At 42.6% G+C, this 23,604-nt stretch overlaps 1 protein-coding gene across 1 annotated transcript in view; it reads left to right on the forward strand.

Annotated features, from left to right (window-relative positions):
- The window catches only part of ddx10 (DEAD (Asp-Glu-Ala-Asp) box polypeptide 10), a 464,721-nt gene that overhangs the window by 276,008 nt on the left and 165,109 nt on the right, over nucleotides 1-23,604 (forward strand). The window contains exon 15 of the mRNA XM_070892172.1: nucleotides 5,159-5,317. Coding sequence (XP_070748273.1) covers nucleotides 5,159-5,317 — 159 coding nt within the window. The remainder of the gene's footprint in view (nucleotides 1-5,158; nucleotides 5,318-23,604) is intronic.

Genomic DNA, 23,604 nt, shown 5'->3' on the forward strand with positions numbered 1-23,604 from the left:
TATAATGTTCGAAAGTGTGAGGTCATGTACTTTGGCAGAAAAATCAAGGAGCGAGTTATTATTTAAATGGAGAAAGATTGTAAAGTGCTGCAGTACAGCGGGACCTGGGGGTACTTGTGCATGAAACACAAAAGGATGGTATGCAGGTACAGCAAGTGATCAGGAAGGCCAATGGTATCTTGGCCTTTATTGCAAAGGGGATGGAGTATAAAAGCAGGGAAGTCTTGCTACAGCTATACAGGGTATTGGTGAGGCCACACCTGGAATACTGCAGTTTTGGTTTCCATATTTACGAAAGGATATACTTGCTTTGAAGGCAGTTCAGAGAAGGTTCACTAGGTTGATTCCTGGAATAAGACTTATGAGGAAAGGTTGAGTAGGTTGGGCCTCTCCTTATTGGAATTCAGAAGAATGAGAGGTGATCTTATCGAAACGTATAAGATTGAGGGGGCTTGGCAAGGTGGATGCAGAGAGGATGTTTCCACTGATGGGGGAGACTAGAACTAGGGGGCATGATCTTAGAATAAAGGGCTGCCCATTTAAAACAGGTGAGGAGGAATTTCTTCTCTCGGGTTGTAAATCTGTGGAATTCGCTGCCTCAGAGAGCTGTGGAAGCCGGGACATTGAATAAATTTAAGACAGAAATAGAAGGTTTCTTAAACGATAAGGGGATAAAGGGTTATGGAAAGCGAGTGGGGAAGTGGAGCTTAGTCCATGATCAGATCAGCCATGATCATATTGAATGGCAGAGCAGGCTCGAGGGGCCGCATGGCCTATTCCTGTTCCTATTTCTTATGTTCTTATAAAAGCAAGGAAGTCCTGCTACAACTGTACAGGGTATTGGTGAGACTACACCTAGAGTACTGCATACAATTTTGTCTCATTTAAGGAGGGAAATACTTGCATTGGAGGCAGTTCAGAGAAGGTTCACGAGGTTGATTCCTGAGATGAAAGGGTTGACTAATGAAAAAAGGTTGAGCAGGTTGGGCCTATACTCATTGGAGTTTAGAAGAATGAGAGGTGATATTAGTGAAACAAAAAAGATACTGAGGGGGCTCGATAAGGTAGATGCAGATAAGATATTTCCACTCATAGGGGAAACTAAAACTAGGGGACATAGTTTCAGAATAACGGATCGCCCATTAAGAACTGAGATGAGGAAGAATTTCTTCTCAGAGGATTGTAAATCTGTGAAATTCTCTGCCCCAGAGAGCTGTGGCGGCTGGGTCATTGAATATATTTAAGGTGGAGATAGACAGATTTTTGAAGGATTAAGGGGAGTGGGCAGGGAAGTGGAGCTGAGCCCAAGATCAGATCAGCCATGATCTTATTAAATGGCAGAGCAGGCTCGAGGGGCCAAATGGCCTGCTCCTATTTCTTATGTTCTTATTCTCCATATTACAACTGTGGACATCTTGCAGGAATGTATTACTTGGACGCACCATTTTTTTAAATTTAAGGAATTATTCTAGAGAGCTGACATGGATTCAGAGATTTGAATCCTAGTGGGTTTCCCCTACCTACCTCCTCCTTCCATTTATAACATCAAAGTTCTGATTGGTCCCCTTGGAGGACAAGACCAGATTTCTGATTGGTGTCCTTAGAGGACAAGACACAGCCAGCAGTTTGTCTGGAATATGTAATTAGACCCTGCCTACCTGAGTAATCAAGATCTTTGCAATGTGTAATTTGATCCTTTGATTGTGACAGCCAGAGCTCACAGTGCTAACACTACTGCTGTCAGAGAACAGACAGGGCTCCCCTTCGCGGGTTAGGAACGCTCACACTGCCGGATTCAGATAGGAAGGGATGAGGCCATGGAAAGATTTTAACAGGAGGTTGAGAATTTTAAAATCAATGGCCGAAAATAGTCCTGATTGACAGCGGGTTGGGATTCCGCTCTGAACCCACCTCCGTGTCAGTTTCTCAGTTGTCAGGACTGCATGCGGATAGCAGACCTGACAGCAAGCGGCGGGACAGGTCATTAACATCATTAAAAGGTACTTAAATGCTAGTTAAGAGGGTTAAAAGAAGGCACATACAATTTTACCAACCTTTTGACGGCTTTACCGCCCCTCAGGTTTCACACCAGGTAAGTGGAGTTGGGTTCTTAGTGACTCTCCATTGCTTTGGTTAGTTGACAGCTGCAGAAGTGGTATAAAAGCTAGCATTTCACAGCTGTTCACTTTGCAATGGCAGAAGCTGAAGCCTTCGGGCTTTGGAAGAGACTTTGAGCTGTACGCACTTTGGAAGTGTTTGCAGTGAACTCTATTCGCTGTCACCTCCTTAGAGTAACCTCTCTCACCATTGACAGAGCGCTTCAGTCATCGCAACCTCACCTGCCATCTATTCCAGCAGCATATGGTGCCCTTGAAAAAAAATCTCACCTTGGTCCTCAGAATCCCACCACGATCAGCCCCAACACCAACATTACTAAACACGCCAGCATCACCAACAACAACACCAACCTTCTCCGCAATCACCTGATGCTGCACAGGACATCAGCACCCGATCACAATGCTGCCCGGGAGGCCAGTGATGGCGTAACCATGGCTAAATTTATTTCAATTCATGCTGTACACCCTGACTGTGCCACCCCACACCAGCTTCATAAAGCATCCCTGTAATGTCCAACCCATTCCTTTCACAATCATCACCATTGTGGGGGGGTACTCTTATGTCTCATCATTCACTACGTCACTAAGCCACAAAGGTGCTCACAAATCTGTCCAAGACCACAAAGTGCTGAAAATAAAGATTTCAATGTTTGACAACACATCAACATTAACTATACATGAACATTGACTAAAGGACCCAAGTGCCTTCCCTTGTGTGGTAGTTGGTATGATTGACAAGGATGAGGGTGAGTGAGAGTGGTGGCTAGTGAAATGGGAAACTGATAATATAAAGAGAGAGAGGGATGGGTGGAGGTGCAAGATAAGTTGGTATGAGAAAGGATGTGCAGGGGTTGAGTTGGGAAGGCAGAGTGATGGGGATATAATGGGTGGCACAGTGAGAGTTGAGGGTGGCTTTGCAGTAACGTTTCGTGATCTGCTGAGATCATTGAAAGGTTTGCGGCACTGCAGCCTGGTCTGCCTGACAACGTCCCTGTTTGTGCCCTTCTGTGCAATGTGCAACCAGGCTGCATGGTGTCCTGGGGAGGTCTCTTCCGCCCATGGGATGGGAAGAGAGAACCCTCTGCGTGCTGTGACTCCCTCCATAATCATCTCGAGGGAGTCATGGAAGAGACTGGGTGCAGCCGTGCACCTCCATGCAGTGCACTTCAGTTTGCAGCACCTCAATGCTGCAGGACACTGACCAAAGAACTGTCAAAAGCAATGTAAGTAAACTAGCTGATGACGCATCATTAATTGAAGTCATCAGACTGGGTTCCTCTTAATTGGCCGGGAAGCCCGCAGGCTGGGCTTAACAAGCCCAATCATGGGAAGATTCGGGAGAGAGAACAGGCTTGAGTCGGGAGCGGGCATTCAACACACCACTAACCCTGGCCGCATTGATCCCACCGCGTGTGGAGAAATTGAGGACAATATTCCCCCTAATTTTTTTTTTGCCGTGCGTTGTCCCTTTAATGGGCTGCGCGGGACCTCCAGACAGCTGCACAGCTTAGTGAAGACAGAGGTGATAGGTGAATGGGACTTGTTGCATGTGCAGCAGAGTTTTGGATGAGCTCGTTCATTGAGGGTGGAAGATGGAAAGCTAACCAGGAGAACATTGGAATAGTCGAGTCTGGCAAATAACTCATAAATGTAATGTTATGCATGTTGTAGGACCAATGCAGAATACGCGCTCATTTTTTAAAATTCATTTATTTATTGCCCATCCCTAGTTGCCCTTGAGAGGGTGATAGTGAGCTGCCTTCTTGACCTGCTGCGGCCTGGCGGGGGGGCGGGTGGAGGGGGCAGGAGAGGGAGAACGTAGTAGAGGTGTAAAAGGGGTGCGTGTGGAAGAACGTGATCCAGGCCTAACAGAGGGCAGGAGAATGTGATCTGTCTTACCATCTGGATTATGATCTTGCTCTCATCCCACCCTCTCCTTTAGACCTGGATCACGTTCTTGCCCCCTTGCCACTGTTCTCACCGTTGCCCCCCACTAACAAGTTCATGACCTTCTCTCCATGGGTTCCTGACCCCAGCCCCGCCACCCACCCTGCTTTGATCCCTTGACCTCCTCACTCTTCGAGATCCTCTCCCCTCCTTCCTTCGATCCCCTTCCCTCTCCTGTCGGGTTAACTAAACCTAGTGTTCTTACAGCCAGGCCATACAAAATCTTGGTGTGCTGTTAAAGCACTCCATGTTTTAAATGCCTGTTGTGTGAAATAATTTCTTCTAACTTCCACCTTTGCTTTCAAATGATAATTCTTGCTCTATGCTCCTTATTGCCAATTTACCAACCTATGAAAGCAACCTTTTACTGTTTATCATCTCAAAACCTGTCAATTTTGAAAACATCTGCTAGATTCCTTCTTTAATCATCTTTGTTCCAGTGGGAAAATGTCCTTTTTTTCCCCAAGCCTTTATGATTTTGATCCCTTCTCCTCTTCCCCCGCCCACTGCACCCCCCCCCCCCCCCCCCGATCCCATCTCCTTTTCCGCCCCATCTCCTCCCCCCACCCAATCTGATCCCCTGACCTTCCCTGCACGGAGCCGAGGAAAGCGTGGCAGTGCAAGCTGCAGCACCATCGGGTATTGCGCTTGCACGGTACCAAATGGGCACGCATGCGCAGAGAGTCAAAATCGCATTGCAAATAATAACTCCGATATAAAATCTGTTTTATAGGCATCTCTTAAATACAATTAATGTGCAATTTCACCCTTGATTTAAAAAAATCTTAATTTCTGCCCATCCTGTTGATCTAACTGGGCAAAAAACAATTCAGACAATCTGAAGCTTGGATTCAAATTTGAATTTAGACCACGAACCTGGGTCCAAAGCTGAATTCACGATGCTGGCTAGTCAGTGTGTAGTTTTCTAGTAGAAGAATGTATATAATTTCTAAATGTTTAGGATGATGACTTCTATCAACAAATTGTTTTGAAAAGTTGTTCATTAGAGTACAGTTGGAGCAGTTGTCAAATATCAGCCAATACCAGTCTGTTGTTTCTACCATTAACACTTTACTATTATTTATATCCTGAAGATGGTTCAGCAATGGCCACCAGTGCAGAAAAGCAAACTGGACAGTGATCAGGATGATGACAGAGGAGGAATCAATATGGAGAAAGCAAAAGAGAGGCTACGTGAAGAGGATAAATATGACAAGGAAGCTTATAGAAAAAAGATAAAAGAAAAACATAAGGTAAGTAGCATCCTGTAATTTGAAGAATGGAGCTAGAGGAAATATTTAAAATCGTTCACTTAAAAAAAAACTTCTTTGAAGATTTTTGTTTCATGCTGAAGATAGCATGGATGAGGGCAAGAGCTGGGCTTTATATTACTTCTCAAGAAGGTTGAAAAAGAATCAAGTTTTTAACCAGGAATTCTGGTTTCCTGATGAATATCTATATTAAAAGTTTTTAATATAATGTTCACTCTAGGTAAGTACTTTTTAAAAAAGGAGGGAGAGAGAAAGCGGGTAATTATAGACCGGTTAGCTTGACATCAGTAGTGGGGAAAATGTTGGAATCAATTATTAACGATGAAATAGCAGCGCATCTGGAAAGCAGTGGCAGGATCGGTCCAAGTCAGCATGGATTTATGAAAGGGAAATCATGCTTGACAAATCTTCTGGAATTTTTTGAGGATGTAACTAGTAGAGTGGACAAGGGAGAACCAGTGAATGTGGTGTGTTTGGACTTTCAAAAGGCTTTTGACAAGGTACCACACAAAAGATTAGTGTGCAAACTTAAAGCACATGGTATTGGGGGTAATGTATTGACGAGGATAGAGAACTGGTTGGCAGACAGGAAGCAAAGAGTAGGAATAAACGGGTCCTTTTCAGAATGGCAGGCAATGACTAGTGGGGTACCGTAAAGTTCAGTGCTGGGCCCCCAGCTATTTACAATATACATTAATGATTTGGACGAAGGAATTGAATGTAATATCTCCAAGTTTGCAGATGACACTGAGCTGGATGGCGGTGTGAGCTGTGAGGAGGATGCTAAGAGGCTGCAGGGTGACTTGAACAGGTTAGGTGAATGGGCAAATGCATGGCAAATGCAGTATAATGTAGATAAATGTGAGGTTAGCCACTTTGGTGGCAAAAACAGGGAGGCAGAATATTATCTAAATAGTGACAGATTAGTAAAAGGGGAGGTGCAACGAGATCTGGGTGCCATGGTATGTCAGTCATTGAAAGTTGGCATGCAGGTACAGCAGGCGGTGAAGAAAGCAAATGGCATGTTGGCGTTCATAGCGAGAGGATTTGAGTATAGGAGCAGGGAGGTCTTACTACAGTTGTACAGGGCCTTGGTGAGGCCACATCTTGAATATTGTGTTCAGTTTTGGTCTCCTAATCTGAGGAAAGACATTCTTGCTATTGAGGGAGTGCAGCGAAGGTTCATCAGACTGATTCCCGGGATGGCAGGACTGACATATAAAGAAAGACTGGATCGACTAGGCTTATATTCACTGGAATTTAGAAGAATGAGAGGGGATCTCATAGAAAGATATAAAATTCTGACGGGATTGGATAGGTTAGATGCAGGAAGAATGTTCCCGATGTTGGGGAAGTCCAGAACCAGGGGTCACAGTCTAAGTATAAGGGGTAAGCCATTTAGGACAGAGATGAGGAGAAACTTCTTCACTCAGAGAATTGTGAACCTGTGGAATTCTCTACTACAGAAAGTTGTTGAGTCCAGTTCATTAGATATAATTCAAAAGGGAGTTAGATGTGGCCCTTATGGCTAAAGGGATCAAAGGGTATGGAGAGAAAGCAGGAATGGGGTACTGATGTTGCATGATCAGCCATGATCATATTGTGAATGGTGGTGCAGGCTCGAAGGGCCGAATGGCCTACTCCTGCACCTATTTTCTATGTTTATAACACTTTTAATAAAACTTTACTTTTGCATTATTTCTGTCACTCCTATCTGGCAGGCTTAATTCAATTTTTTTTATACTCGCCTCCAAGTCCTCCAGCTCCCTATTTGTAAGTGAAAAGTAGCTGAAGCTGTTCTCCACAGTGCTATCTGGCAGAGTTCTGTGAAAATCAGGCATCTCGGCCAACACTCCCTTCTGCTGCCTTTCCTACTCCCGCATGCCAGTCTCATTATTCTGCTCCTCCTGTCGCCAACTTGCCAGTCAAGTTTTCCCTTTCCTGACACACAAATCCCTGCTCTGGATCTGTGCCTGGTGTTTCATAGATTCTGTAAAGAAAGGATTGGGGCTTGTTTTAAGAACATAAGAATTAGGAGCAGGAGTAGGCCGTACGTTTCCTTGAGCTTGCTCCGCCATTCAGTAAGATCATGGCTGATTTTCGACCTCAACTCCACTTTCCCGCCCAATCCAGATATCCCTTGATTCCCTTAGAGTTCAAAAATCTATCGATCTCAGCCTTGAATATACTCAACGACTGAGCATCGACAGCCCTCTTGGGTAGAGAATTCGAGCGATTCACCACTCTGAGTGAAGACATTTCTCCTTATCTCAGTCCTAAATGGCCAACCCCTTGACCTAGTTTCTGGTTCTACACTCTCCAGCCAGGGGAAACAGCACCTCCACATCTACACTGTCAAGCCCTCTCAGAATCTTACATGTTTCGATGAGATCACCTCCCATTCTTCTAAACTCAATCTCTCCTCATAGGGCACCCCTCTCATCCCAGGAATCAATCTAGTGCAGCTAATTCAATCGAGTGATTTATTTTTATATCATCTTTGAGCAGATGGAAAATTAAAGGATGAGCACTGTGAATGATGATGAACATTTGCAGCTTTAGTATAACACTTACAATGTTGAACTTATTTAAAAAAATACAGCTTCAATATTTTGTTTAATTTTCATGGATTAATTTCTTGTTTGCTTGAAAAGATGAGGGTTGATTAAATTTCTCCGTGACTTCCTGTTGTGTTACTGGGCAGTAGGTACGATGGCCCCGATTTTGCCCAGTACTGGGTGCTGTTTTTTTGGTGCTGAGGTTTAGTTTAAAGATTCCCCAATTATGGGGCGCTGGCGTTGACAACCAGCGCCAGAATGTTTGCCGCCATACATTCTGCCGCTGGTGGATGTTGAAAAGTACAATCCGAGCCATTTCGGGACATAGGGCCAAGCTTCCTGATTAACGATATGTTTAAGATTGGCGCACAGACACTAAAGACACCGTAAGAAAAAACCTTACCTGCAGTTTAAAAAAAAAGCCATACTGGCCCGCTCCTACCCCCGGCCGAATGGACTTCCTGGCTATTTTAGATAAACCTTATGGAACTTTATGGAACTGTATGTAACTTTAATTTAATGTAACTTTAAAACTAAAATAAATAAAAGAAAACTTATGATTACTGCTACTCCTTCGATGTTAGAACTGTATGCATTTTTTGGGCATTTATTTGACATTTTTTTTTAATTGTTTTACTGCGCATGTGCAGTTTATTTTTGATGGCGTGACGCGTGCGCAATGCTTTTTTCAGTTTTTTTTCCCCCTGTGCGTGCGCATTGCACGTGCTCAATGAGTCGGTCGTTTTTTTGGGTTTTTTTAAACCCATGCGCTAATCTTCGCCCTCCGAGATCGACTCTGGTATCGCTGGCGCGACAGGATGCCTATGTGTGCAGAAAACTCGCAATTTTTTAATTCCAATGCTGACGGACTACAACAAAATGTGCGAACAGATCAGTGTACACCGTTATTTTTTCTTGGGGAAAATTGGGGTCGAAATCCTTGCTTCACACCAACAACCCCCCCCCCCCCACCAAAAAATGCATCTTCAATTACCAACCAGCCATAGTAAGTTTAGCCGTTGCTGAAACTACAATCTTAACAGATTGTGTTACTTAAGCCTGAAAAGCAATTCCTCTATTGAATTGGAAATCTGAAAATTGACATCAAGAAATCCAGATTATGCATGAAATCTTTTGTAACTGGGTTGCATTTGATTTTCTTAAGGCACCTTTGTGAGTTTCTATGCCTCACTGTACACCTCCAGAGTCCCAAGTCTCACTGTGAGGAAACAGATGGTTGCCTAGTAGGCATTTCCTTCCTTCCACAATTCAGGGGAAATCCAATTATTGGACTTCTGAATTCAAACTGATAACATGCAGACAATCGGAGTGATGGTTTCTGGGAAATCGCCGAGCCAATGAATTCCCAGCCGAATTCTACACTCCTATACTACATAAACGGTTCCTTTTATTAGGTTGTTGCAGAGTGAGAGGTTTCAATTACAAAGGGAGTTTAGAAGTTGAAGCTTTTCCACTAGTTGTGACCTGGGTTGTGATGAGGTAAATTGTGATCGATTATTTTTATTGGGACAGCAACAAGATGGCATAAATTTAATATGATCAAAAAAATAGAATTTAAGTTGTTGCTCGTAAAATTTCCTTACATAGAGGGTGGTTAGATCAAACTGTTACTGAAAGAGGGTTCATAAATTCTTTAAACAGAACATCAGTTGCTTGAAAAGAGGAATATTGAAGGATGTAGGGGAGAGATGGAGACTGGATTTTGCTCGGTGGTTCATCTAGAGAAAAGTACCCTGTCAGACATGATGAACCGAATGGCCTGTTTTGTGCTATACATTCTATGATTCTGTCAAATCTTTCATCACCAGTCACACTCAAAGCAGCTACAAACATTCTAATAGAAAATTACAGCACTTCCCATACCAAAAACTACAGCTGATAGCCAGTGTAAAATTTGGCCAATTGAATTAGGTCTTTAAACGTCCTGTGCGCAAAATAGAGATGCAATCCTGACCTTGATTAGGACCTTCCTGCTATCAGTCATAGTATGTGCCAATGATTACAACTGCTTGTATCTCACTCCAAAGAGGAACTAGTCGGACTGGCTCCCCTCTTTTGTCTTTGCTATAGACTCACTAGCAATGACCTTGAGGATACAATCAGACAACAACATACTGCAAGCTGGGATGAACCAAAAGTTGCTGTAAATGGGACATACTACTATTTATGACTAATCCACCACTTCAATACCTTTCAAGTTCTCAATCATTTAAGGACTTTAACAGGTTCTCGTGTTGCAAGCTCAACTTCTACAAAATGAAGAGCATACAGGACATACCAGTAATTCAAAAGGTTTAACCAAATTCCTATGTCAATGATAGGATTTCTCTGATGAAAGGTCATCGATCTGAAATGTTATCTTTTGCTTTTCTCTCCATTGATGCTGCCTGACCTGTTGAGTATTTCCAGCATTTTCTATTTTTATCTCAGATTTCCAGCATCCGCAGTATTTTGCTTTTGTAATGGGATTTCTCGAACCATTTCTGATTGAAAGTGCAGCCGCTGTGAAAGTTGACCGTTTTTGTTCAAATGCATCACATAGAGCCAATACTTCAACTGTAATATATAAAAATTGTTAATGTAAGTCTTCGTTTCTAATTTAGAAGAACATCACCAACTCCCCACTTAATTGTAAAAATAAAGATTGAAATTTGAAAGTTTTCAAGGAATTGCAACTTTGTGCTGTTATTATTTTCAAAGGAGCTGTGAAACCAAGGCTGCTTTAGCATCCCCCTTAGACTGGAGCCGCTATAGGCTTAAAACCCACATCTTCAAAAGTTCAAAAGCATTAACTCATAGTTTTTAGCCAAATCTAATAAGGGACCAAATACTGCATTAGGTACTTGTTAAATTATATTCTTGCAGGGCTTTCAAAAACATGTTTTTAGGCAAAATGTGATGAATGACTTCCTGATTCTTATTTTGGCCGTCTATTTTGAAATTGGGTTCTGTGAGTGATATTTAAAAGAAATTTAAACTTTCACTATTTACAGTAATTATGTATTTAGTTGCCACCGTCATTTTATGTTAAAGCTTCTAAACAAAATTTATGAAATGCAGCTGTCCTAACTGTGTAGCCTATACAACCTATGTATTGGATTGCATTAAGAAAGACAGACTTTCATTTATATAGCGCCTTTCACGACCACCGGATGTCTCCAAGCGCTTTACAGCCAATGAAATACTTTTGGAGTGTAGTCACTGTTGTAATGTAGGAAGCGTTATTAAGATGAGAGAATCAAATTCTATCTTTGTGTTTTGTTACATGCAAGAACAATTAGGGTGAGTGGATACATGGGACTCAGGCATTGAGCATACACGGTGCACAATAATTTCAGACAGTGGTGGATCTGTTCATGCAGTTACTGAGCACAAATGCAGCAATATGGAACCAAATTAATAGAAGCAGCACCAACTTATCAGGGAGTGGAAGCAAAAAAACAATGTATTATGATATTTACAGAAGTGTCATTGGCTGAATGTGATAAAAACCACAATAAACTACTGAGTAAGCAAAATAGCTTTCCTTGGGGCACAGGACTTTAAAGCATATTCTGCAATTGTTGCTAAGAATTAGATTTGTAATGAATCAAATTCAACTAAAGCAAGTTTAATTAAATCACGGAGGTATGTGCTTTGAAAATATAAAACTTCAGAGGGCTAACAAGGAAAGGGAATACACAATAACTGGTAGGATACTGAGAAGTGTGAAGAAACAGAGCAACCTTGGATTGCATGTCCACAGATCCATGAAGGTAGCAGGACAGGTAGATCAGGTGGCTAAGAAGGCATACGGGATACTTTCTTGTATTGGCCAAAGCATAGGATATAAGAGCAGAGAGGTTATGCTAGAACTGTATAAAACACGAGAGAGGCCACAGCTAGAGTACTGCATACAGTTCTGGTCACCACATTACAGGAAATATGTGGTTGCACTTGAGAGGGTACAAAGGCGATTTACAAGGATGATGCCAGGACTGGAGAATTTTAGCTGTGAAGAAGTATTGGATAGTCTGGGATTGTTTTCTTGGAATGGGGGGCGGGGGTGGCTGAGGGGAGATTTAAAGATTTAATTGAGGTGTATAAAATTAAGAGGGGCCCAGATAGAATGGAGAGGGAGGATCTTGCGTATACTTGCATTCAGAGAAGGTTCACTAGGTTGATTCCAGATGAGGTTGACTTATGAAGATAGGTTGAGCAGATTGGGCCTATACACATTGGAGCTCAATGAGAGGTGATCTTATTGAAGCATACAAGATAATGAGGGGGCTTGACAAGATGGATGCAGAGAGGATGTTTCCACTCATAGGGGAAACTAAAACTAGGGGATATAGTCTCAGAATAAGGGATTGCCCATTTAAAACTGGGATGAGGAGAAATTTATTCTCTGAGGGTTGTAAATCTATGGAATTCTCTGTCTCAGAGAGCTGTGGAGGCTGGGTCATTGAATATATTTAAGGCGGAGATAGATTTTTGAGCGATAAGGGAATAAAGGGTTATGGGGAACGGACAGGGAAGTGGAGCCAAGTCCATAATCAGATCAGCCATGATCTTATTGAATGGCGGAGTAGGCTCGAAGGGCCAAATGCCTATTCCTGCTCCTATTTCTTATGTTCTTATGACCTAATTCCCTTAGCAGAATGGTCAATAACCAGGGGGCATAGATTAAAAGTAATTGGTAGAAGGATTAGAGGGGAGTTGAGAACTTTTTTCACCCAGAGGATGGTGGGGGTCTGGAACTCTCTGCCTGAAAGGGTGTTAGAGGCAGAAACTCTCATCACATTTAAAAAGTACTTGGATATGCACTTGAACTGCTGTAACTTGCAAGCTATGGACCAAGAGCTGGAAAGTGGAATTAGGCCAGATAGCTCTTTTTCGACCTGCACAAACACGATGGTTTGAATGGCTGCCTTCTATGCCGTAAATTTCTATGATTCTATAGGGAATGTTTTAATCTTGTTTGACAAAAATGTTCTAGATCTTGAAGTATAAGGTAAATGTTTTGCTAAATCTTTAATAATACTAAAGCTCATTTTAAACTTTTCTAGAGCAAACTGGTGCAACTTATTTGTGCAAAACAAAAATATTGAGTTTGGTATGGAAATAGATTATGACTGGTGACAAGTTACAGCATATTTGATCAGCTATAGTCCAAATATGGACTAATTAGGAACGTTTTATTTCACTGTGGCAATTACTAAGTGTATCAATAGATCAACAAATATCGTGGATCCCTACAGCTTTTGGAATATTTCGGAAACATTTCGGCAAATTTCTACATTTTTATATGCTTCTGGGAAGGCAAATCAGAATAATGCATGGAACTTACTGTATTCCAGATCATCAGCACAAATTGAATGATATCTTGTAAGTGGAACTGAAAGTCATGGAAGATAGGAGTAAATCTTCTGTTGACCGAACGGTTGAAACTTAATGACTGGGATTCACAGATCATCAGTGGGTTCTTTAAAGTGCATAGGCATGGGTATAAAAACAAAGCCTTTCAATGTCCTAGAAATATGGAATTATGGCACTTTCATAATAAATGTTATCAGAATTCCCCATTTCCCTCCACATTGCCTTAGGTTTAAAGTTATTTCTTTTCACTTCAATTACAGGATAATTATGGATGAAGGAAGCCCTTTGCTCCTTCTCAATTCATCCATCCAGAAGCACTGTAAAGTCGCTCTATTGCAGTATCTGTGGATTTATGCCTCCACTACTCTACCTGGGAGTGCATCCCATGTGCTGATCATTCTTTGTGTGAAGAAGAGTTTCTTAATATCAGACCAGAATTTGTCTCTTACTAATCTTTGGAAATCATTTTCAGTTAAATTAGTTGCATTCTATTATAGAATTCCTGCTGTCTAGTGAAATGAAAAATTGTTCCTGACATCTCTTGCTCCTTCTATAAATATTGTTTGGCTGCCACACACTAACTAATAGTTTATTCAAAGGGGAGAGAAGATATAATTCCCCGTGACTCAGTCTTTTGTAAGAATCTTTCACTACTTTCTCTCTCATTGGTAGCATTTTCTTTTGTCACTATATGAGGGAAGGACTCATCTTCACCACTGAAGTAAATCTCCTTGTACATTCATTTGTGTTAATGGCAGCATTATACTTTGCAAACCTTTACGGAAATTTAGAATTTCCATTTTTTTCCCTATATCTCTACTTTTGCCAAGTCTTTGACTTGCTTTTGGAAAGCATTTTGTTTTCAACCTGAGGTTTGTCACTCCATCTGTTGTTCCATTCACCAGTTGCATGTCTCGTCACTTCATTATCTACATTGGTCCGTGTCCATGGCAGATTTCAACATCAGTATATCTTGACGGGAATTTTTTTTCAGAGACCATTACCCCAAGTGTTTGTTGCTTTTTGATGTGCAATTTTCAGCAGGCCCAGACTATAGCAAAGTAAGCAGTAGAGGTTGTGCAACAGGAACAGATATTTTGTTGTAAAACTAAGACTGAATACACCACAAAATTGATGCCTCAGGTGCCATCATCATCACAACTCAAAATCCATGGCGCGGCCTTGGACAACGTGGACCACTTTCCATACCTCTGAAGCCTATTATCAGCAAGGGCAGACATTGACGACGAGGTCCAACACTGCCTCCAGTGCACCAGCGCAGCCTTCGGTCGCCTGAGGAAGAGTGTTTTGGAAGATCAGGACCTCAAATCTGGCACCAAGCTTATGGTGTACAGGGCTGTAATGATATCTGCCCTCCTGTATGGCTTAGAGACGTGGACCATATACAGTAGATACCTCAAATCGCTGGAGAAATGCCATCAACGCTGTCGTCTCAAGATCCTGCAAATCCCCTGGGAGAATAGACGCACCAATGTCAGTGTTCTCGATCAGGCCAACATCGAAGCACTGACCACACTCGACCAGTTCCGTTGGGTGGGCCACATCGTCCGCATGCCCGACACAAGACTCCCAAAGCAAGCGCTCTACTCGGAACTCCTACACCGCAAGCGATCCCCAAATGGGCAGAGGAAAAGTTTCAAGGACACCGTCAAAGCCTCCTTGATAAAGTGCAACATCCCCACCGACACCTGGGAATCCCTGGCCACAGACCCCTTACATAGAAACATAGAAACATAGAAAATAGGTGCAGGAGTAGGCCATTCGGCCCTTCTAGCCTGCACCGCCATTCAATGAGTTCATGGCTGAACATGCAACTTCAGTACCCCATTCCTGCTTTCTCACCATACCCCTTGATTCCCCTAGTAGTAAGGACTTCATCTAATTCCTTTTTGAATATATTTAGTGAATTGGCCTCAACAACTTTCTGTGGTAGAGAATTCCACAGGTTCACCACTCTCTGGGTGAAGAAATTCCTCCTCATCTCGGTCCTAAATGGCTTCCCCCTTATCCTTAGACTGTGTCCCCTGGTTCTGGACTTCCCCAACATTGGGAACATTCTTCCTGCATCTAACCTGTCTAACCCCGTCAGAATTTTAAACGTTTCTATGAGGTCCCCTCTCATTCTTCTGAACTCCAGTGAATACAAGCCCAGTTGATCCAGTCTTTCTTGATAGGTCAGTCCCGCCATCCCGGGAATCAGTCTGGTGAACCTTCACTGCACGCCCTCAATAGCAAAAATGTCCTTCCTCAGGTTAGGAGACCAAAACTGTACACAGTACTCCAGGTGTGGCCTCACCAATGCCCTGTACAACTGTAGCAACACCTCCCTGCCCCTGTACTCAAATCCCCTTGCTATGAAGGCCAACATGCCATTTGCTTTCTTAACCGCCTGCTGTACCTGCATGCCAAACCTCAATGACTGATGTACCATGACACCCAGGTCTCTTTGCACCTCCCCTTTTCCTAATCTGTCACCATTCAGATAATAGTCTGTCTCTCTGTTTTTACCACCAAAGTGGATAACCTCACATTTATCCACATTATACTTCATCTGCCATGCATTTGCCCACTCACCTAACCTATCCAAGTCGCTCTGCAGCCTCATAGCATCCTCCTCGCAGCTCACACTGCCACCCAACTTAGTGTCATCCGCAAATTTGGAGATACTACATTTAATCCCCTCGTCTAAATCATTAATGTACCGTGTAACAGCTGGGGCCCCAGCACAGAACCTTGCGGTACCCCACTAGTCACTGCCTGCCATTCCGAAATGTCCCCATTTACTCCTACTCTTTGCTTCCTGTCTGACAACCAGTTCTCAATCCATGTCAGCACACTACCCCCAATCCCATGTGCTTTAACTTTGCTCATTAATCTCTTGTGTGTGGAACCTTGTCGAAAGCCTTCTGAAAGTCCAAATATACCACATCAACTGGTTCTCCCTTGTCCACTCTACTGGAAACATCCTCAAAAAATTCCAGAAGATTTGTCAAGCATGATTTCCCTTTCACAAATCCATGCTGACTTAGACCTATCATATCACCTCTTTCCAAATGCACTGCTATGACATCCTTAATAATTGCTTCCATCATTTTACCCACTACCGATGTCAGGCTGACCGGTCTATAATTCCCTGTTTTCTCTCTCCCTCCTTTTTTTAAAAAGTGGGGTTACATTGGCTACCCTCCACTCCATAGGAACTGATCCAGAGTCAATGGAATGTTGGAAAATGACTGTCAATGCATCCACTATTTCCAAGGCCGCCTCCTTAAGTACTCTGGGATGCAATCCATCAGGCAGAAAACAAGCACAGGCAGACGTGGAGAGCATACAGAAAACAAGCACAGGCAATGGAAGGAGTGTGCGGCAAACCAGACTCCCCATCCACCCTTTCCTTCAATGACTGTCTGTCTCACCTGTGACAGACTGTAATTCCCGTATTGAAGATCACCTGAGAACTCAATTTTAGAGTGGAAGCAAGTCTTCCTCGATTTCGAGAGACTGCCTATGATGATGAAGAACTCCTAAGACCTGTGAATTCGTTGTGACATTCCCTTGAGAAACTGAAAATTAACTGACCTAAATGCATGCTGGGAGAAAACTAGAACCAAATTTAAGAAAAATGCACCTCGTAGAATCTACATTGAATGACCCCAGGGGGATGAAATACAACAGGAATGTCGCACATCTCGATATAAAATTAGCATAATGGCGATCCACTATGTTGAGTTAGAGACTGGTGGAACTGAAATTGCGGTAATCGAGTCGGGGCGGGACATCCTGCACCTGGCGCGGAAGTCCCGCCCCGGCCGCGAAATTCGGGTTAAAGCCCCTCACAGGAAGTGGAGCGCAATGTCGCGTGCTCCACTTCCTGTTGGGGCGGTGTCTGAGGCGCTATGCGGGTGGGATCATTAGTGTTGTGCGGCTTCTGCCAACCCCCAGGCGGAAACTTGCTCAGAACAAGGCAATTTCACCCCACAGAGGCTTTGTAGATGAAAAGCCAAATTTGATTATTTGCTTTTAGTTATCTGTTGCTCTGTAATTTAATTGGAGTAAGCGGCTGCTATAAGTTTCTTTTTGTAGGATTAGTGCACAACCAGAAGTGTATAATGACCGTACAAGAGCAGTGGTGTACTCTGAGGAGATTGATTCATTCGGCATGAATACATAGAAACAGTAATAGGCCACTGAGCCCCTTGAACCTCTTCTGGCATTCAATGAAATCCTGTCTGATCTGTACCTCAACGTCACTTACTTGAGACCCGGGATCTTTTCACTCCAGTTATGGTCTTTTGCGCATCCCCAATTTCCATCGCTCCCCCATTAGCGTCTGTGCATACAGCTGCCTCGCTCCTCAGCTCTGGAATTCCATCCCAAAAAGTTTCTACTTCTCTCTCCTTTTAAGGTGCTCCTTAAAACCTACCTCTTGACAAAACTTGTCGTCACCGGTCCCAATATCTCTATGTGGCTTGGTGTCAAATTTTGTTTAATAATGCTGCTGTGAAATGTCTTGCGACATTTTACTCTGTTAAAGGTGCTATATAAATGCAAGTTGTTGTTACAGGCCTTTTTTTTAAACATGAGAGCAAATGGAAGTTCCCAATGTAGTCCTATCACTAAAAGTTAATCTAGTAGCAAAGCCATAAGGCTTGAGATTTAAAATAATAAAATAACTTGCAAATATATGAAACTGAAATTAGGGGAAATTACATTTCTCCTACCTGTGTAGAAAATGCACCGAAATGCTTTGGTAATGAATCATTTTATAGCTGAATGTTGTTCATACTTGACCTGTTTCTCAATGGAAGAGGGAGGAATCATTTATGGCAGTGTAATAGGCTTCATGTTTTAATCCATACCTTGGGCCAAACTGTGTGAACCTGAAGCAGTTACAGAAAAGTATCACTTCGATTACATGGTCTCCAGGTTTCAAAATGAGTACATCGAGGGCTTATCCCTAGAATAAAGTGAATATACAGTAGATTTTAAATTAAAATTTTCAGCAGAACCATTCCATTTAAAAACTGCTGCAGTTGATAAAAATGACAAGCTGAGCAAATTACTTGAATGAGGCGTCTGACATTGAAAGCAGTCATTATTTGTATCCTGCTGCTTTAAAGTGTAGGACCTGAAATTGATTCCACTTTGGAGTTGGAATAGGAAATTTAATGTTTGATTAATATCACTGTGTCACATGGAATACACAAATTGCACTTGACGGGCGACCGAGGAGAATTGTAAATTTTAAAGATTTTGCTTATGGTTCTTTATTTTTGGTCTGCTCATTGAACCTTAGCTCAGAACATTCAGTTAGCAACCTACAATTGATATTCGTGCAGGTCGCCTCTTTAAATTACTCATTTGAGCCTTTTCTGCACGTGACTGCCGTTTTTAAATTACATAATCCAAGCATCTCTCGTATACAGTATTTCTATATTCTTGACAGCAGTACTGCTCCTAAATACTATCTCAAAAAACAATGTTCTTATTTACCTGCTTGGTCTGGCAGATTTAAGCTCACACTGTTTTAGCATTGAACTCCCACTCAGGTCATTCTGCCTCTTACCTTTTGTTTGCACAAAAACAGTCACATCATCATCATCATAGGCAGTCCCTCGAATTGAAGATGACTTGCTTTCACGTCAAAAAGTTCACAGGTGTTTCAATGATGGACCTAAAATTCCAGGTCCGAACTAAATCTTGAAGGGTGGAAGATGCCTGTGTGTGGATTTTTTTTAACGTGTGGTGACCGTTGCACACCAGCCGCCACACGGGCTTGACAGAGCTAGGTCTTGGTCCAGTAGCAAGGATTAACCAAGACGACTGGAGACCAGCTCTGCTGCACGGAACTAGTGCGCACACATATTGCAGTGTGGGCTGGCACGTGCTGCCCCTGGGCCCTCTCCTCTTCTGGGACCCGAACTTTCGCCTCTCGTGGGCCCCGATCATGTTCCTCTGCAATCTCTCACCACTCCTTCGCCCCGACATTGCCGCTCCTGATGTACCTACCCACACTCCAATCAGCGACCTGGATCTTGGTGACGTCACTCTTCACTGCCGTTGCTCTCCTGCTCCAGCACGTGTTGCTCCCTGGAGTGGTATGCCGCCACACTGCTCCTTCCGCTCCCCCGGCCTGCTCCGATGGTTTTTGCAGTCCATCAACATTTTGACACATGCATTTCAAAGTGAAGAATAAATTGTTCTAGAAAGAAAAAAATAGCATTTATGTAGTGCCTTTCGCTACCTCATGATGTCCCAAATGCTTTACAACCAATGAAGTACTTTTGAAGTGTAATCACTGTTGTAATATAGGGAAATACAGCAACCAAATCCTGCACAGCAAGGTCCCACAAACAGCAATGAAATAATAACCAGATTACCTGTTTTAGTGATGTTACTTGAGGGATAAATATTGGCCAGGACACCGTGCAGAACTCCCCAGCTCTCCTTTGAAATATTGCCATGGGATCATTTACTTCCTCCTGAGAGGGCAGACTTTTTATTCAAAGACCTCCCCTCTGACACTGCAGTACTCCCTCTGAAGTGTTAACCCAGAATATGTACTCAAGTCTCTGGCTTGGGGCTTGAAGCCAACTGAGTCACAGCTAGCTTCATTTTATTCCTCTTTGACCAAGGAACAATAGCAGGTTCCTGAACTATAGTCAACTTAAAGCTCCTGAAAATTGCATCCTTAAAAAGATTGGGATGATAACAGTCCTGTGCATCATGCAGACACTCAGTCAGGTGAACATCACTGGCTGTGTTTCTCAGATATGCACATTTCCCACACGGTGCGGCACTGTGTAGCAGAGTTGAAAGATAAACACATGTGGCCACATGCCAACACCTTATTTACAGGTTGATGTCAGCAATCTTGGAGTTTTTGCACCATTTATTTCTAAATAATAGTTATTTTAAGACGCATTTGAAAATAAAACTGCTAGATTTCATTTACCATACTTTTAGCCTATAGTGATTCTAGATAAAGTTTAGCTTATTTAAAGCATTTTGTAAAGAATCTGAAGTGGTAGATATTTCTAATGGTGCTATTAGCTGCTTCAAAGTGGCATTGATTTAACAAGGGCCATAATTTATTGTAAATGATGAGCTGAAAGAAGGATAAAGTGTTCATAGAAATGCTAGAGTTAAGTATTGCACTTTAAATAGCAATTCCCTTAGAGCTTTTGGCAGCAAGAGCTGGAAACCAGGCAATTTATTATAAACAGTCTCAGGTGATTAACCAAACCTGACTAAGGACTTATAAATGGTATGACAAATTGACTGATAACTCTTGTAAAAACCTTATTGTTGTTCATAGAAGCTTCTAATTTTGCTCAAAATATGATATATATGCTGTATAATGGGGATTATGTCATTGTGATCTTTCCTAAAATAATAAGAAATGGGGAGGAGGGAGAAGAAACGGCCTATGATTCCTGTAATAGATACTACATAAACTAAAGTGAAATATAGTAAGTTTTTAAAAGATAATATCAAATATTAATGAAAATTATGTCCTTGCAATTGATAGGTTCTCATTAAATAGGAAATGGTTTATTTGAATTTGATTGCGAATAAAAATCGGTTCTTCCTCATTTGTTCAACCTCTGCATAAAAATGACCACTCCTCCATCTAAACGAGAAAATATCTGGAATGTATTCCCTTTTGGGATTCATATCATTCTGTGTTCATCTGGGTCAGGGGATCTTGCCCATCCCCATTAACAGCTTACATTTATATAGCACATTTAACATTGCAAAAGTTCCCAAGGCGTGTTATCAAACAAAATTTGACACTGAGCCACGTAAGGAGATATTCTTACAGGTAACAAAAACTTGATCAAAAAGATAGGTTTTAAGGAGCTTTTTTAAAGAAAGGGAGAGAGGTTTAGGGAGGGAATTTCAGAGTTATGGGGCTAGGCAGTTGAAGGCAAAGCTGCCAGTGGTGGAGCAATTAAAATCGGGGATGCGCAAGGGGCCAGAATTGGTGGAGCACAGAGATCTCGGCGGGTTCTGGGTTTGGGGAGGGATGAGGCCATAAAGGGATTTTGAAATCAGGGATGAGAATTTTAAAATCGAGGCGCTGCCGGATCGGAAACCAGTGTAAGTCAGTGAGCACAGGGGTGATGGGTGAAACATAGAAAATAGGTACAGGAGTAGGCCATTCGAGCCTGCACCACCATTCAATATGATCATGGCTGATCATTCCCTCAGTACCCCTTTCCTGCTTTCTCTCCATACCCCTTGATCGCCTTAGCTGTAAGGGCCATATCTAACTCCCTCTTGAATATATCCAATGAACTGGCATCAACAACTCTCTGCAGTAGGGAATTCCACATGTTAACAACTCTCTGAGTGAAGAAGTTTCTCCTCATCTCAGTCCTAAATGGCCTACCCCTTATCCTAAGACTGTGTCCCCTGGTTCTGGACTTCTCCAACATCAGGAACAATCTACGGCATTAACCTGTCCTATCCCATCAGAATCTTATATGTTTCTATGAGATCCCCTCTCATCCTTCTAAACTCCAATGTATAAAGGCCCAGTTGATCCAGTCTCTCCTCATATGTCAGTCTAGCCATCCCAGGAATCAGTCTGGTGAACCTTCGCTGCACTCCCTCAATAGCAAGAATGTCCTTCCTCAGATTAGGAGACCAAAACTGAACACAATATTCCAGGTGAGGCCTCACCAAGGCCTTGTACAACTGCAGTAAGACCTCCCTGCTCCTATACTCAAATCCCCTAGCTATGAAGGCCAACATACCATTTGCCTTCTTTACCGCCTGCTGTACCTGTACCTAACTTTCAATGACTAATGAACCATGACACCCAGGTCTCATTGCACCTCCCCTTTTCCTAATCTGCCACCATTCAGATAATATTCTGTCTTTGCGTTTTTGCCCCCAAAGTGGTTTTTGCCCCCAAAGGGATTTGGTGTGAGTTAGGACACTGGCAGCAGAGGCTTGGATTAGCTTAAATTTACGGAGGGTGCGTGGGCCGGCCAGGAGAGCATTGGAATATTCGAGTCTGGAGGCGCGAAGGCATAGATTCAGCAGCAGATGAGGTGAGACAGGTGTGGAGATTTGTAAATTGATCTAAGGACCTCATTTTGAATCAGACCACCTTTTATTGTCGGTAGTAGTGCTTTCTTTTTGTGTGCACAAAATCGTTTCAATCCATTTAAGCTGTGCAGTTATGGTAGTTTCTGTGACAAAATTCTGTAGGCTTGTAATGCTATTATTCATCTTTAACCATAATTTCATTCTGTTTTGCTGACACTGACTTTGAGGCGTTTTCTATCTTTTCTGTATGCAGTGTCAGTCCCTCTAGACCCACCATCTCTGGCAGATCTCCAGTCAAATATCTGGTTTTACAAGCTGTACAGCCTGTCTTGGGCAATTGCAATTATCTGTGTTGTTTACTGAGGATGCAAGATTCCAGAAGCACAAGGTCTTTTCCAAGCTCAACAAAGGGGCCTGATCATTTTACTTCAGATAAGAATAGCCTGCTTTAGCATCTTATGCAGAGAGATCTCTTGAAGAAGCACACCTTCATTCCGAATCCGAAAGATCAATTGCAACTGGAGTTAGTTCTCAGGAAAAATCCAGAAAAGAAGCACTGGCCAAGCTACATTTTGGGTCTGACACGGATAAATGAAGGCATGACCAAGCCATTCAATTCAAATACATGCACTTTGTGGGTTTTGGTTGAGTCCAAGATTGATTCCCTTGATCCACTGTCCTTGCAAACTACTGCCCCATCTCCAACCTCACTCTCCTCTACAAAGTCCTTGAACATATCACCTCCCAAATCTGTGCCCATCTTTCTCACAACTCCATATTTGAACTCTTCCAATCAGGTTTCTGCTGCTGCCATAACATGAAATGACCCTTATCAAAGTCACAAATGACATCCTATGTGACTGATCATGGTAAACTATCCTCCTCAGCCTTCCAGACTTTCTGCAGCCTTTGACATGATTGACCATACCATCTTCCTCCAATGCATCTCCTCCATCATCCAGCTGGGTGGAACTGCCCTCGCCTGATTCCATTCTAATCTATCCAGTCATAGCCAGAGAATCACCTGCAATGGCTTCTCTTTCCAAACCATTACCTCTGGAGTCCCCCAAGGATTTCTCCTCCTTATTTCTCATCTGCATGCTGCCCCTTGACAATATCATCCAAAAACACGTCAAGCTCCACATGTATGTTGATGGCACCCAGCTCTACCTCACCACTACTTCTTTCAACCCTTCCACTCTCTGATTTGTCACACTGTTTGTCCGCCATGCAGTCCTGGTTGAGCAGGAA

This window comes from Pristiophorus japonicus, chromosome 10, assembly GCF_044704955.1.
Source record: "Pristiophorus japonicus isolate sPriJap1 chromosome 10, sPriJap1.hap1, whole genome shotgun sequence".
Classification (NCBI taxonomy): Eukaryota; Metazoa; Chordata; class Chondrichthyes; family Pristiophoridae; genus Pristiophorus; species Pristiophorus japonicus.